The 17213-nt window shown below is 33.8% G+C and overlaps 1 protein-coding gene across 1 annotated transcript; it reads right to left on the reverse strand.

Annotated features, from left to right (window-relative positions):
- Positions 1–12874: 12874 nt before the first annotated feature.
- Positions 12875–13321, reverse strand: LOC145689462 (protein CFDP2-like). Its single transcript, XM_081763627.1, has one exon. The coding sequence runs from the start codon at positions 13319–13321 to the stop codon at positions 12875–12877; it is 447 nt and encodes a 148-aa protein (XP_081619753.1).
- Between the last annotated feature and the right edge of the window lie 3892 nt (positions 13322–17213).

Genomic DNA, 17213 nt, shown 5'->3' on the forward strand with positions numbered 1-17213 from the left:
ATAAAATGAAGCATACTTCAGTAGAATAATGCGGAAGTTTCTAATGCCACTGTCTTTAAAAACCGTCATATTTAAATAACTGATCAGTTAGATTGATGAAATAAATCTATAGCATACCTTCTGATAATACGTCGTCGTCTTCTTTTGTTTGTAACACATACATTTCTGTTTAAGTTTTCCAGTCTCTGCGAGGGAACAAAATCCTGATTATCCCTTATTGGATGAACTTTTTGTCCTTTTGTTCCTTTAAATATTTGAGGAAACATCTTAATGAACTCAAAAATAAAGAGATACACCAACTCCACACAAGCCACCAAACTTCCTCCAAAGAACAAACATCCGGTACCACCAAACGAAACTGAAAGTTGAAAAGTGAGATTTAATTTTGAAAATAACTCAAGAATCTTTTTAATATAATATTCTAAAAGTCTTTAAAAAAAATACTCATATTATACTCAAAGGTTGCGGCTATAGCAAAATTTGCCTTTTCCTCATTCAGCGGGACGGAGAAAACTAAACAAACACATTATTTTAAATGAAACCTGGTTATAATGCATGCTGAATCTAGCTTCATATATATCCTAGTCTTTTTCAAGAAGCAATCACGTCTATTGATTCCAGTGGACAAGCGAGTGGACAGTATGCTGATTGGCTACTCATACACACACACACACCCCGCTTATCCACGAGTGATTTACGTTTAAGAAACCAGGGTTACAGTTGCTAACTTTATTTATAATGAATTATAACCTGTTTGGCAGGGATTGAAAAATGGCTTTGTCACGAGACAGTACTTCTATAACTTTAGCTGTTTTCAACATCGGTTTGAAGGCACCAACAAGGCCGACTATATAGCCACTGGAGTAAACGGTTCCGAATAGAGAGTTCGGGTCAGAACGTTTAGGCAATATACGCAAAGTATAGATTCTAATTATGTCGCTAGTACTGATAAAGCTCAATAATATGAGTAATGTTGAGTTGTATTAGCATTTATATAAATATTTTGAAATGGAAAGAGCAAAATAATTATTATGTATTTCGTGCCTTTATATATATATATATATATATATATATATATATATATATATATATATATATATATACTGTCGTATTATATTGTGTAATTACATTGGTTTGAAAGGAAACATGAAACTTGTAGTTTTATCTTCTAATTTCAATCACTTGAATTTAACTACAAATCAAAACAAACACTTTAAATTATATATTCGAACTGTATATGAGTTGACATATGAATTTGATTAACATTGACGTAAGGAAACACCTTTCGTAATAGGTCCAATAATTATGTTTTGTATATCACTTGCGGAAGACGAAGTTAACCGATTTATAATCACTGTTCCAGTATTGACTATTGATTATTCTATTTTTCCAAATAGTAAGTATACAATTTTTTCTGCTTTTTCCTAGTTCCTTCGGAAAGAGATTACTTCATCAGTGTACTATTTTGATTCGTAGAATAATTCCTACCTTATTTCTTTTTGAGAGTAGATAGACTAAATATAATTGATGATGAAGTATTTTGCACAACATCACCACTATTTGCATATAACAATTTGGTGATGATAACTGTTATACATAGTTATAGTTTCTGCGCGTACTTCAAGAGCACAATTTACGAGCTACATTATGTACTCACTGTTCGTTGCACCGCTGTTGGATGAAAACTAAATATTGCTTCTACAGCCTGTCTTGTCCTACTTTTACCAAAGGACAATTCCCAATTTTACTCGAAATGAATACCAGAATCACTGAGGTCATTATAAAAATTAGCTGCGATTTCATGTGATGAGAGGCCCTGTTGGGGTTCTTTCTGTATTACCAAACAAGGAGAAGTGAAAGAGGAGAGTACAATCTTGGACTCAATCAACAGCTCTCACTGTCCAATATAATATATATGTATGTGCGTGAAAACGAGCAAATTTCCAGCATTTCTTTAAATAAGAAACATTACTAAAAACTTTTAAAAATTGTGTAATATATCATTATCATGGGTATTTTGCCCTTATTGGCATTTCACTTGCCTCAACTGAGAAGCTTCCATGCTTCACGATTCTTCGCTAACCTCTTCCTTCAAGTTTGATTTTCCTGCTTTTATATGGTCCATTAATTGTAGCCTCTTTGGCCCCTCCCTCTCTTTCCTGCCACCATACCCTCTAGCACGACCCTCATGATATAGTTTCTTCTCAGGCAATGCCCAACTAGTTTCCCTTCCTCTTCTCAATAATATCTAAAAATTTTCTATTTCCCCCAAAGTAGTAGAAAATGGATAGATCTGGACCATATTAGGCCAACATCGCTCAACTCAGGAGCCCCTGGGAAATTGAGCATCTTACACCGTGAACCCATGGTTTTTTACGACCTCCGTTTTAGGGGTGAATTTATCCCCTTTCATGAGCACTTTTTAAAGGGTGTACTCGTTTCCTTTTATGAGCATATTTTTAGGGGTGAACTCGTTCCCTTTTATGAGCATATTTTTCAACCCCTATTCGAACATAGCAGATAATACATAAGACTACGTAACACATAGCAGAGCAGAGAATACATAAGACTACGAAACATAACAGGGAAGTACTCGTTCCCTTTTATGATCACTCCTTCAACCCCTATTTGAACATAGTAGATAATACATAAGATTACGTAACATAGCAGTTCCAACCAACCCCTATTTTACCATTGCAGAGAATACATGGAGACTACGAAAACATAGCAGAGCATAAGACTACGAAACAGAGAGGGGCATATTTTTCAACCCCCATTTTAAGATAGCAGAAATTACATAAGGTTACGAACACATAGAAGAGCAGATAAACATAAGAATACGTAACATAGCAAGGGTGTATTCGTTCTCTTTAATGATTACTTTTTCAACCCCTATTTGAACATTTTATCATAGCAGACTATGAACACATAGCATAGCAGATAATACATAAGACTACGAACACACAGCAGAACAGAGAATATATAAGTTTCATTCCCTTTTATGAGCATTTTTAAGAGTGGACACGTTCCCTTTTATAATCACTTTTTCAACCCCATAGCAGAGACTACGAAACATAGCAGGGGTGTATTCATTCCCTTTTATGAGCACTTTTTAGGGATGAACTCGTTTCCTTTTATGAGCATAATTTTCAACCCCTATTTGAACATAACAGTAATTACACTGAGACTATGAACACACACCAGAGCAGATAATACATAGCACAGCTAATAAAAGAGTATGGCTCATTTTTCAACCCTTATTTTACCATAACAGAAATCACACAGAGACTACGAAACATAGCGAAGTCCACCTCTATTTAAACATAGTCTATTTTAGGGGTGGACTTATTCTCTTTTATGAGCATATTTTCCAACCCTTATTTCAACATAGTAAAGAATATATAGCAATTGGCCTATTTTTCCACCCCTATTTGAACATAGTCCATTTTAGAGTTGTACTAGTTCTCCTTTATGAGAGCAGAAATTATATAACACTTCGTTCCCTTTTATGAGCCCATTTTAGGGGTGTATTCGTTCTATTTATGAGCTTATTTTTCCAACCCTATATGAACATAGTCCATTTTAGGGGTGGACTCGTTGTCTTTTATGAGCAACGTTTTCAACCCTTATACGATCACAGCAAAAACTAGAAAATAATGGGGATATACTTGTTCCCTTTTTAACCCTTACTTCCCACAGAGGCTACGGACATAGCAGATTACATAGCAAAGGGGGTTAATCGTTTCGACATAGCAAAGAATTCTTTTTACCTGGGTCTTATAGTTTATGTGGGATACGCCCTTTCTATGACAATTATAACCGACTTGGTTGAAACTCGGCATATGGGGGGTTTTCGGACATGCTGATTACGAATACCATTTCTATTTTTATCTGGGTCTTATAGTTTATGTGGGATAGGCCCTTTCTATGACACTCAAAAACCCAATCACTCGTAAACGAAGCAACATATTGAGGTGGTGTTTCCGCATTTAGCAATAGGTCATCAGTTACTACATGTCCGAAAATTAGTGGTCATCGAGGTCAAAGATCAAAATACTTAAAACCTAATAGTTCGCAAACCGAGCTAAGTATTGAGATGCTCTTTCCACATTTAGTAATTGGTCATCAACTACTACAAGTTCCAAAATAATGACCATCGGGGTCAAAGGTCAAAATACTTAAAACCTAATAACTCGAAAACGGAGCCACATATTGAGATGGTGTTTCAAAATTTAGTAATTGATCATCAACTACTACAAGTTCCAAAATAATTACCTTCCAGATCAAGGGACAAATATTTAAACGCAAATAACTCTTAAACAGGGCAACGTATTGAGGTACTGTTTCCAAATCTAGTAATACGTCATCAACTATTACATGTTCCAAAAGTACTGATTATCGAGGTCAATTGTCAAATATTTAAGCCTTAATAACTTTAAACAAAACCTGTGTGACCTATTCACTTTTGTACCAAGCAGAGAAAAGTGAAGAATGAATAAATATGACTGGCTTACTTCGAGAAAGAAAGCAAAGATATTTCATTTTAACTAGCTGAGAATTTTAAATCATCTTGTATTATTTAAACAAACGAAAGCATACATTTTATACCAACGAGAAATGCCATTTTATCTAGCTCAGAATTTTATATCATTTTTGTACTACTCAAATAAACAAAAACACCGAAGAAGGATTATTTTAACTAACTCAGACTTTTATACCATTTTGTACTATTCCAATAAACGAAGGAATACCAGAAAAAAAGAAGTGAAGATTAGGTTGAATATTTTCTCTTGTACCAACTGGAAAAGAGAAGAAGAGCTACTTTAACTAGCTCATTATCTACTGTTTAAACAAACGAAAATTGATCATTATGTAACTTTTGCACTACTAAAATGTTCTATTTTTGTATCAATCAGAAAAAATCGAAGAAGGATCATAATTTCTGAAACGAAAGAATAATTTCGATGTTCTAGTTTTATACCAACGAGAAAAAATGAACTAGCTGAATATAAGAAAGAATAAATTTAAGCGACCTATTCAATTTTGTACCAATGAGAAATGGCATTTTAACTGGCTCAGAATTTGAGTGCTCTAAAAAAGGCGAAGAAGGACTATTTTATATAATTTTACTACTCAAATAAACAATGGAGTATTTAGTTTTGTAACACCGAGAAAAAAAGAAATTGCACCATTTTCGAGTATTCAAATAAACAAAAGAATTATAATTTGTGTCAACTCTAAAATCAGTTAAACGAAGTAATGCATTTGAGTGAGCTATTTAACTTGAAAAACCGAAGTTGAGTATTTTATACCATTTTGTATTATTTCAACAAACAAAGGAATAAGCAAATAGGATCATTTTATATCATTTCATACTAGTCGAATAAACGAAGGCATAAATATGAGTGAGCTATTTAATTTTGTAGCAACCAAAGGATCATTTTAACTAGCTCACTATTTTCACGAAAGAACAAAATTGTACTAATCAGAAAAAGCGAAGAAGGCCCATTTTAACTAACTGAGAATTTCTGTACCTTTTTGTACTATTTAAACAAACGATGGGATAAATTTGAGTGACCTGTTTTTTGTACTAACCACAAAAATCGAAGAAGGTCCAATTTAGCTAACTCAGAATTTATGTACCTTTGTACTAGCCCAATGAACGAAAGAACAAATTTGAGTGTTCTACTTTTTATACCAAACAAAGAAGAACCATTTTGTACTACTCAAATAAACGAAAGAAAAAGCGAAAAAAGACCAATTTAACTAGCTCAGAATTTATATACGTTTTGTTTAGGTGTCCTACCTTTTGTACCAGCGTGAAATGCCATTTTAACCAGCTCAGTAGTATTCAAATAAACAAAAATCCGAAGAAGGATCATTTTAACTAGCTCAGAATTTCTGTACTTTTGTGCCATTCAAATAAATGAAAAAAATTAATTTGGATGGAGTATTATTTGTGTGCCAAGCAGAAAAAAGTAAAGAATTTGTACTGACCAGAAAAGGCGAAGAAGGATCATTTTATACCTTTTTGTGATATTTAAATAAACGAAGGAATAAATTTGAGTGATCTATTCAATTTTGTAGCAATCAGAAGAAAAGCAAAGAAGGGCCATTTTAACTAGCTGAGTATTTTTGTGCTACACAAATCAACAAATGAATAAATTTGTACTAAGCAATAAAAAGCGAATTCAATTTTGTACCAAGAACGAAGGTCCATTTTAACTAGCTCAATATTTTTTGTGCTACTCAAATAAACGAAAGAATAAATTTGAGTGACCTATTCAATTTGGTATTAACGAGAAATACCATTTTAAATAACTCAGCATTTTATACCTTTTTGTGCTATTTAAATAAACGAAGAAAGCGAAGGAGGGCCATTTTAACTAACTCAGAATTTTATAGCATTTTGTACTAATCAAATAAACGAAGGAATAAAAATTTGAGACCTATTCAGTTTTGAAAACAAGCAGGAAAAGAAAAGAATTAACATTTTGTACTAATTAAATAAGTCAAGGAATAAATTTAGGTGGCCTATTTAGTTTTGTACGAACCACGAAAAAAAGCAAAGAAGTTCCATTTTAACTAGCTCAATATTTCTGTACCATATTAACTAACTTAAAGAAACGAAAGAATAAATTTTGAGTGACTTAAGCAAAGAAGGTCAATTTGTACCTTTTGTGCTATTAAAACTGAGTGACCTATTCAATTTTATACCAAGTAGAAAAAAATGAAGAATGAATAAATTCTTTCTGAGAACGGGGTATAGAAATTCTGAGCTTATCTTGTCGTTTGTTTGAGTAGCAGAATATAGTATTTCTTTGTTTTTCTCTGGTTGGTACAGAAAGCAGAATTTGAGTAGTACAGAATGTACATAAAATAGACCTTCTCCGTTTTTTAATTGGAAACAAAATTTATTCATTCTTCATTTTTTTCTACTTGGTATAAAACTGAATAGGTCACTCAGTTTTAATAGCACAAAAGGTACAAATTGACCTTCTTTGCTTAAGCCACTCAAAATTTATTCTTTCGTTTCTTTGAGTTAGTTAATATGGTACAGAAATATTGAGCTAGTTAAAATGGAACTTCTTCGCTTTTTTTGTGGTTGGTACAAACCTAAATAGGCCACCTAAATTTATTCCTTGGTTTATTTGATTAGTACAAAATGTTAATTCTTTTCCTTTCCTGCTTGTTTTCAAGACTGAATAGGTCACAAAAATTTATTCCTTCGTTTATTTGATTAGTACAAAATGGTATAAAATTCTGAGTTAGTTAAAATGGTCCTCCTTTGCTTTCTTCGTTTATTTAAATAGCACAAAAAGGTATAAAATGCTGAGCTATTAAAAATGGTATTTCTCGTTGATACCAAATTGAATAGGTCACTCAAATTTATTCTTTCGTTTATTTGAGTAGCACAAAAATATTGTGCTAGTTAAAATGGACCTTCGTGATTGGTAGAAAATTGAATTCGCTTTTTTCCTTAGTACAAATTAATTCATTTGTTGATTTGTGTAGCACAAAAATACTCAGCTAGTTAAAATGGCCCAACTTTGCTTTTCTTCTGATTGCTACAAAATTGAATAGATCACTCACATTTATTCCTTCGTTTATTTAAATAGCACAAAAAGGTATAAAATGATCCTTCTTCGCCTTTTCTGGTCAGTACAAATTCTTTACTTTTTCCGCTTGGCACAAAAAATAATACTCCATCCAAATTATTTTTTTCATTTGTTTGAATGGCACAAAAGTACAGAAATTCTGAGCTAGTTAAAATGATCCTTCTTCGGATTTTTGTTTATTTGAATACTACTGAGCTGGTTAAAATGGCATTTCACGCTGGTACAAAAAGTAGGACACCTAAACAAAACGCATATAAATTCTGAGCTAGTTAAATTGGTCTTTTTTCGCTTTTTCTTTCGTTTATTTGAGTAGTACAAAATGGTTCTTCTTTGTTTGGTATAAAAAGTAGAACACTCAAATTTGTTCTTTCGTTCATTGGGCTAGTACAAAGGTACATAAATTCTGAGTTAGCTAAATTGGACCTTCTTCGATTTTTGTGGTTAGTACAAAAAATAGGTCACTCAAATTTATCCCATCGTTTGTTTAAATAGTACAAAAAGGTACAGAAATTCTCAGTTAGTTAAAATGGGCCTTCTTCGCTTTTTCTGATTAGTACAATTTTGTTCTTTCGTGAAAATAGTGAGCTAGTTAAAATGATCCTTTGGTTGCTACAAAATTAAATAGCTCACTCATATTTATGTCTTCGTTTATTAGACTAGTATGAAATGATATAAAATGATCCTTTTTGCTTATTCCTTTGTTTGTTGAAATAATACAAAATGGTATAAAATACTCAACTTCGGTTTTTCAAATTAAATAGCTCACTCAAATGCTAGTATATAATAGTCCTTCTTCGCCTTTTTAGAGCACTCAAATTCTGAGCCAGTTAAAATGCCATTTCTCATTGGTACAAAATTGAATAGGTCACTTAAATTTATTATTTCGTATATTCAGTTAGTTAATTTTTTCTCGTTGTTATAAAAGTAGAACATCGAAATTATTATTTCGTTACAGAAATTATGATCCTTCTTCGGGTTTTTCTGATTGATACAAAAATAGAACATTTCAGTAGTTCAAAACTTACATAATGGTCAATTTTCGTTTGTTTAAACAGTACATAATAAGCTAGTTAAAGTAGCTCTTCTTCTCTTTTCCAGGTGGTACAAAAGAAAATAATCCACCTAATCTTCACTTCTTTTTTTTCTGGTATTCCTTCGTTTATTGGAGTAGTACAAAATGGTATAAAAGTCTGAATTAGTTAAAATAATCCTTCTTCGGTTTTTTGTTTATTTGAATACTACAAAAATGATATAAAATTCTGAGCTAGATAAAATGCCATTTCTCGTTGGTATAAAATGTATGCTTTCGTTTGTTTAAATAATACAAGATGATTTAAAATTCTCAGCTAGTTAAAATGAAATATCTTTTCTTTCTTTCTCGAAGTAAGCCACTAATATTTATTCATTCTTCACTTTTCTCTGCTTGGTACAAAACTGAATAGGTCACACAGGTTTTGTTTAAAGTTATTAAGGCTTAAATATTTGACCATTGACCTCGATAGTCAGTACTTTTGGAACATGTAACAGTTGACGACGTATTACTAGATTTGGAAACTGTTCCTCAATACATTGCTCTGTTTAAGAGTTATTTACGTTTAAATATTTGTCCTTTGACCTGGAAGGTAATTATTTTGGAACTTGTAGTTGTTGATGACCAATTACTAAATTTTGAAACACCATCTCAATAAGTGGCTCCCTTTTCAAGTTATTAGGTTTTAAGTATTTTGTCCTTTGACCCCGATGGTCATTATTTTGGAACTTGGAGTAGTTGATAACCAATTACTAAATATGGAAACAACATCTCAATATGTGGTTCCGTTTTTGAGTTATTAGGTTTTAAGTATTTTGACCTTTGACCCCGATGGTCGTTATTTTGAAACTTGTAGCAGTTGATGACCAATTACTAAATATGGAAACAACATCTCAATATGTGGTTCCGTTTTCGAGTTATTAGGTTGTAAGTATTTTGACCTTTGACTCCGATGGTCATTATTTTCGAACTTGTAGTAGTTGATGACCAATTACTAAATGTGGAAAGGGCATTTCAATACTTAACTCCGTTTGCGAACTATTAGGTTTTAAGTATTTCGATCTTTGACGTCGATGACCACTAATTTTCGGACATGTAGCACCTGATGACCTATTGCTAAATGTGGAAACAACACCTCAATATGTGGCTTCCTTTACGAGTAATTGGGTTTTAAGTGCCATACAAAGAGCATATCCCACATAAACTATAAAACCCAGGTAAAAATAGAAATGGTATTCGTAATCAGCATGTCCGAAAACCCCCATATGCCGAGTTTCATCCAAATCGGTTATAATTGTCATAGAAAGGGCGTATCCCACATAAACTATAAGACCCAGGTAAAAAGAATTCTTTGCTATGTCGAAACGAGTAACCCTCTTTGCTATGTAATCTGCTATGTCCGTAGCCTCTGTGGGAAGTAGGGGTTTAAAAGGGAACAAGTATATCCCCATTATTTTCTAGTTTTTGCTGTGTTCGAATAAGGGTTGAAAACGATGCTCATAAAAGAGAATAAGTCCACTCCTAAAATGGACTATGTTCAAATAGGGGTGGAAAAATAAGCTCATAAAAGGGAACGAAGTGTTATATAATTTCTGCTCTCATAAAAGAGAACTAGCACCTCTAAAATGGACTATGTTCAAATAGGGGTGGAAAAATAGGCCAATTGCTATGTATTCTTTACTATGTTGAAATAAGGGTTGGAAAATATGCTCATAAAAGAGAATAAGTCCACCCTTAAAATGGACTATGTTTAAACAGAGGTGGACTTCGCTATGTTTCGTAGTCTCTGTGTGATTTCTGTTATGGTAAAATAAGGGTTGAAAAATGAGCCATACTCTTTTTTTAGCTGTGCTATATATTATCTGCTCTAGTGTGTGTTCATAGTCTCAGTGTAATTACTGTTATGTTCAAATAGGGGTTGAAAAATATTCTCATAAATGGAAACGAGTTCATCCCTAAAAAGTGCTCATAAAAGGGAATGAATACACCCCTGCTATGTTTCGTAGTCTCTGCTATGGGGTTGAAAAAGTGATTATAAAAGGGAACGTGTCCACCCTTAAAAATGCTCATAAAAGGGAATGAATCTTATATATTCTCTGCTCTGCTGTGTGTTCGTAGTCTTATGTATTATCTGCTATGCTATGTGTTCATAGTCTGCTATGATAAAATGTTCAAATAGGGGTTGAAAAAGTAATCATAAAAGAGAACGAATACACCCTTGCTATGTTTCGTATTCTAATGTTTATCGACTCTTCTATGTGTTCGTAATCTTATGTAATTTCTGCTATCTTAAAATAGGGGTTGAAAAATATGCTCATAAAAGGGAAAGAGTTCACCCCTAAAAATTTGCTCATAAAAGGGAACGAGTACACCCCTTAAAAAGTGCTCATAAAAGGGGATCAATTCACCCTAAAATGGAGGTCGTAAAAGACCGTGGGTTCATGGTGTAAGGTGCGCAATTTCCCAGGGGCTCCTGAGTTGAGCGATGTTGGCCTACTATGGTCCAGATTGATCCATTTTCTACTACCCCCCAACATTTCTAACACTCTTATTCGTTTTCCGCTCAACCCAACAAATAGGTTCCATTATTCTCCACACCAACATTTCGAAAGTTTACAATCATTTTTCGTCACTTTTGGGTAATGTCCATGTTTCCACCCTATACAGTACAAAACTCTACACGAAACATTTTATGAACCTTTTTCTCAACTCTTTATTCACAGTCCCATAAAACAAACCTTTCATCATTCTTATCCCTTTTTTATTTCACTTTTGCACGTCTTGTCATTATTAAGAATACTACCCAAATAAAGAAAACTATTCACATGTTCTATTTTCTTCTCTCCCACTTTTATATTTGACACAGACCTCTTCGTTCCAGTCACCACGGCTTTTGTCTCTCTGACATTTATTTTCATCTCATATTCTTCAAAGCCCTTCCTCAAGTTTTCTAACATTCTATTCATTTTCCCTTCAGATTGTGCAACAAGTGCCACAACAGCTGCAAATATTATACGTCTAATCATTCTACCTCTTATCAAAAGGGCGTCTTCATCATGTAGGCTCTTTTTAACTATCTGTTCTAGATAGATATCTCTCTTTCACTATCTTTTGTGTCAAATAATGTCGGCGAGAGACAGCATCCTTACACCCCTATCCAATCACACTCTCCTTTGTCTCTTCCTCCCCTATCGTAACATTCACTTGTTAATTCATATATAATTTTTGTATGAGTCTTCGATCTTTCCATTCCAACCCAATCCCATTTGGAACTGCCAACAATAATTCAAAAATTCACTGTCAAAAGCCTAAATATAACATATACCTCTTTCCTTTCTCTTATATACCTTTCAATGATCAACATTAAAAATTCAATTGTCTCTTGTCCCCTTACTTCTGATGAACAAGAACTGTTCCTCTTCAACTTCTTTATCTTTTCTACCATACAACCTTCTGTTCAGTTTTCAAAGCACAATTTCAGCTGCATCACGCATGAGACTAATAGTTCTATAACTTTCACATCTCTTTGGATTCTATTTCTTATCCATCGGTATCATAATTGTCTTCAGGAAGTATTTTGGCCTCTCTGCTGTTTGGTATATTTCTTGCACTTGTCTCCTATATTTTTAATGAAATCGATTGGTGTAATATCTGTCCCGGTTGCCCTTCCATTCCTAATCTCGGACGTAGCCTTTCCAAATTCATCCCGAAGATTGTTAAACCCTTTATCCTCCTCACTTACATCATTTTCTAGTTCAACATTTATGCCACAAGATTTATCCCTACTCTCATGTAAGTCCTTAACATATTGTTTCCAGCTTCCTATGACTTCACTGCTCTTGCTGACTATCTTCTCATTCTTATTTTCTACTGCCATCGTAATACCTCCTTGTTTCCTCCGAAATTCCATAGATTTATCTCCTTGCACATTTCCTCATATTTTCCAAATCTTTCTAACTCTTGTATGTCCTCGAATTTTCATTAGGAAAACGCTTCCCTTTCTCTCTCTGTTTCCGTTCGTAACTCTTTGTTTAATATTTTCTACATCTTTCTGTGCTCTTCTGTATCAACATTTTTCCACGTCTCCTTTCCCTCATTTTCTGCAACATCTGGTTTGTAACTCATTGGTTATTAGCCGTTTTATGTTCGCGGTAACCTACTGCTTCTTCTGCAGCCTACTGTATGCAAAGTTTAATATCTTCCTACCGTCCGTTACTACTTGCGTTTACCTTTTCCTCGTTTGAATATTTTTGGTTAAATATTTCGACGAAATGACTTTTACATCTTCGTTTTTCAAGTTTTCAGTATTCGGCACTTCGTTGGTTACTTTTCTTCTGCCTACATTTTTCAGTTGAATATCTACTTCGGCTGGAACAAGATTATGATAAAAGAAAATGTCTGCCCCGGGAAGGATCTTTGTGTTCATCAAGCTATTCTGATACCCGTGCTGAATCATAACATAATCTACCTGATATCTTCGGCCGTCTATTGAGGATTTCAAAGTATATCTTCTTCTCTTGTGCTGATTGAACCAAGTGTTCCCAATGACAAGTGAATTATGTCTACAGAAATTCAGCAGTCCATCTCTCCTTTCATTTCTTTCGCCTAAACCACATTTGCCTATGATACTACTTTCTTGTTTTTCTTCTACAACTACGTTAAGATCTCCCATTACGCATATACCCCTCTTCTCCCTGTTATAATTTCTTCTATCTTTTCACAATTTTTCTTTACTTCTTTAGTTGCATGCGAAGTTGCCGGTGCGTATGACTGTATCACCTGTGATTTTTACTTTTCCCTTCCTTCGTTTTTCCTTTAAGTCTTAACATCATAACTCTACCATCAATAACTTCTACTTTCACTACCCTCACCTTTAAGCGCTTTCCAAAAATTATTCCTACGCCATTGAAAATGAAAATGAAGTGAAATCTTTAAGTTTTACATCCCACGTTTATGCCGGTTAACCTAAAGGAGACGGTGATGATGAGAAATGAATGAAATGGTGGAATGAAAGAAGTGGGAGGAGACGGGAGAACCCCGAGAAAACTCACAAGCACGATGTTCGTCCACCACAAAGTCCACACGACGCGAGCTGGGATTGAGCTAAGGGCCCTAAGCACCGGGGGTGAACGCTCTATAACTGAACCACCGTGCCCCCACCTACGCCATTATGACCGCCCTTTCATTAACTGAATAAAACATTTTATATCCTTCGCTGTTCAACACCCCATTACCTTCCCATCTAAATTCACAAACTCCTAGCAAAACTATTTTATTTTGTTTCATTTCTTCTTTAAGGTTAACTAGTTTTCTTCTCTGTAACAGAGTACGTACGCTCAATGTCACTATCCTAAATATTTTATTGCTTGTCTTTCTTTCTTTGCCTTCTTCTACTGTTACTGTTTAGTCCAATAGTACTTCCCAAGCTATCCCTCTCCCGGAGATCCGAATGAGGGGATATTTTACTTCTGAAACTATATTTTGATCTGCTAAAGACCATTGCACATATGTTGTCTTTTTGCTGCCAACAACTACTCCATTATACCAATTTGGTAAAGGTGGCCTTTCTGGTAGTGAACTACCACCGACGTAGCTCTAAATTTCCTTGTGTCACGCAAACCTCCTCAACCGACACATAATTATCTTCGTAAAAGTGGTGTTTATCTGGAAGGAGTTAATGTATGCATGGTCATACACTCAAGGTAATTTACTGCTGTGATTCTTTTTTACATGTAAACAAAATACTATCGTTGTGTTTTGAAAATTGATTACGTGAAGGAAAAAATCATATCTTTGGTCAATAAGTATCTAACAATATGACATAATCACTCAAAAGTCACAACAACAATACGATACTAAGGAATGAATGGAGGAAACTAGGAAGTGAACAAATGTAGCTATGCGTATCTGAATTAAAGAAGGTGACGTCATACAAATTGTATACTTACAGTTAGAATGCATAGCATCATACTAAAGAATACCTATTAGGTACTAATTTATGCTTTCGGAGTATTTGTGTACAATGAAGTAAAGCTGTATTTCATGTTTACAAGTTTAGAGCAGCATATCTCAAACCATGACAACTGTTATAGCCTGATATAAATAAGCGACCTATGTATTAGAAAGGATTCTAATACTTATTTTTTTCGCCGGTGAGTTATTTAGCACACTAAAGAAACTGTGTTTTGCTTATAATTATAGCATTTCTAGACTGAAACCATTTCAAATAAAATAGGAACTTGGTATTACGTTGGCAAGTTTATAACGTACCGTCAGCGGAAAACCCTATTAAGGTACTCGTAAATAAACATGCGTAATGTAACCTACTCTGATAGGCTGACCTAACTTAATAGTCCTGATAACCTAATACAACTATCCTACTAACCTAACCTAATGTACCCTATTAACCTAACATAATCGGTGCAGATTAAGAAATTCCGTTAAATAAAAAGCACGTTTCTTTCAATTTTCATGGTTTAAATGATTCCCTAAGACTATCTAGATTCTTTCTAATTCCTAGTGCATGCCCACATAATCGCATGTAGGTTGATCATGTGCGTGCACGCTGATACTCTGGAAATGAATACCTGCTATATAAAGAAGTACCTGCTATACTATTATATGCAATCATTCTATCAGGTAATTTACTCACAGGGTCTCAGACTATATATTTTTAGGATATGATTTACTTTAGGAGGACTTTCTTTCACTGATATAAATATGCGTTCAGTGTAACATAAGAAGACTGGGCAAATTGCAGAAACCAACATGTGCTTACGTGTCCTCTGAAACGAACATGCTATCGAACTGAAGCAGGACAGGAGAGCAAGCAAATAAGAGACAAGAGGTATGCGCATAAACGAAGATAGGGCAAAAACCTCTTGATATCCCATAAAATAAGGTAAGTTGGAGCATTTGTAATGATTTCACAATTGTAAATCTATATTTGTAAATATGAAATATAGTTTCCCTTATGGTACAGAAAATTTTCCGTCAATAAAAATTAGTATGTCACAATGTCGTAAATGATTTGTACTAGTTTATTTGCACCCTAGTGTAGCCCTTGTAATGAGTTTATATTTGCACCATTGCAATTGTAAACATGAAATACTTGTTTCCTAGTTTGTGAAATAATTCTTTTGACAATGGAATTTAATATCCTACACAATTCTTTTTAACACGTCCTCATACATTTTTACTTAAAATTTCGATTTTTGTGATGACCTCTTATTAATCAGTACTACTATCTACTCTATATACAGTAATATAATCTACAGTATATAGTACAGTAATATAATCTACTCTACTAATATAACCTAATCTCCGTTAATGTACTCTAGTAACTCAATTTAACATACCCTGTCCTACTAACACAACCTTAATTACTTTCTTAACCCATTCTATCGTATAGTAGGAGCCACTCTACTAACACAACCTAGATTACTTCCTTAACCCACTCTATCGTATACTAGGAGCCACTCTACTAACACAACCTAGATTACGTTCTTAACCCATTCTATCGTACACTAGGAGCCACTCTACTAACGTAACCTAACCCACTCTACCAATCTAACGTAATCTACCCTATCCTACTTACCAAAAACACTGTATTAACAACCTAACTTATTCTACTGACTTAACATAGTCTACTAACTTAACCTACCCTAACCTACTCTAGTACCCTAAACTTACCGGCCTTCATAACCTAGCACCCTACTCTACTATTCAAACTTAAATTCATAAAGACGAAATAAAATTTTCTAATAATTTGACCAAGGATGCTGCATATAAAATATAGGATCTGCCCATTTGTTTCTTCATTCTATTAATATAATGAAGCCAAAAAACCGAGCTTTTATGAGAGCACCGATTCTGATTGGCTACTCTCATTTCCGTCATGAATGTTGTCTCAAAACATTGCGATCTTATTGGGTCGACCGTTCAGAGTGGAGGTGGCGAAACTGTGACGTATGGCTTCACTTGTTCGTTGTATAGGCAGATCCTCTATTTTATAATATCCTTGCATTTACAGCAAAGATATTACAAGAGAGTGAATACACAAGGTATCTAAAACTCTCGGTACATAAAGATAGTGATATATTTAAGACTTTTTCTGGGGTGTATGCTAAGCTTTTAAGATTTTATTTTGTAAGAATCTTGTATTTCATTATCTTTTTTTATCTAAATGTTAAATACTTCATTTTTATCGAAAATCCTTATTTCATTTTGAGTGAGAAAATTGATGGATGAACTCGGCCTAAACACGCTGTTCTATGTTGGATGATTCAAGATAGGAAAATTCAAAGGGGAAAATGAAATAGAAAAAATTGTTATAATCACACCCTAAGACTCAATTTTCTACCACTTCATCAAGTTTCTACCACTCAGCCATCATTCATTTTACTTCATATATATATATATATATATATATATATATATATATATATATATATATATATATATATATATATATATATGTATGTATGTGTGTGTGTGTGTGTGGATGTGTGTGTGCTCTACCGTAACTTTTCAAACTCGCTTTTGGTGTGAAAGACCTGGATCCG

The sequence above is a fragment of the Thermobia domestica genome, chromosome 7, assembly GCF_964235325.1.
Source record: "Thermobia domestica chromosome 7, izTheDome1.hap1.1, whole genome shotgun sequence".
Taxonomy (NCBI): domain Eukaryota; kingdom Metazoa; phylum Arthropoda; class Insecta; order Zygentoma; family Lepismatidae; genus Thermobia; species Thermobia domestica.

What these genes read in the sequence shown, in the direction of transcription:
- LOC145689462 (XM_081763627.1), bottom strand. Translation starts at nt 13,321, where the DNA reads ATGGGAGATCTTAACGTAGTTGTAGAAGAAAAACAAGAAAGTAGTATC.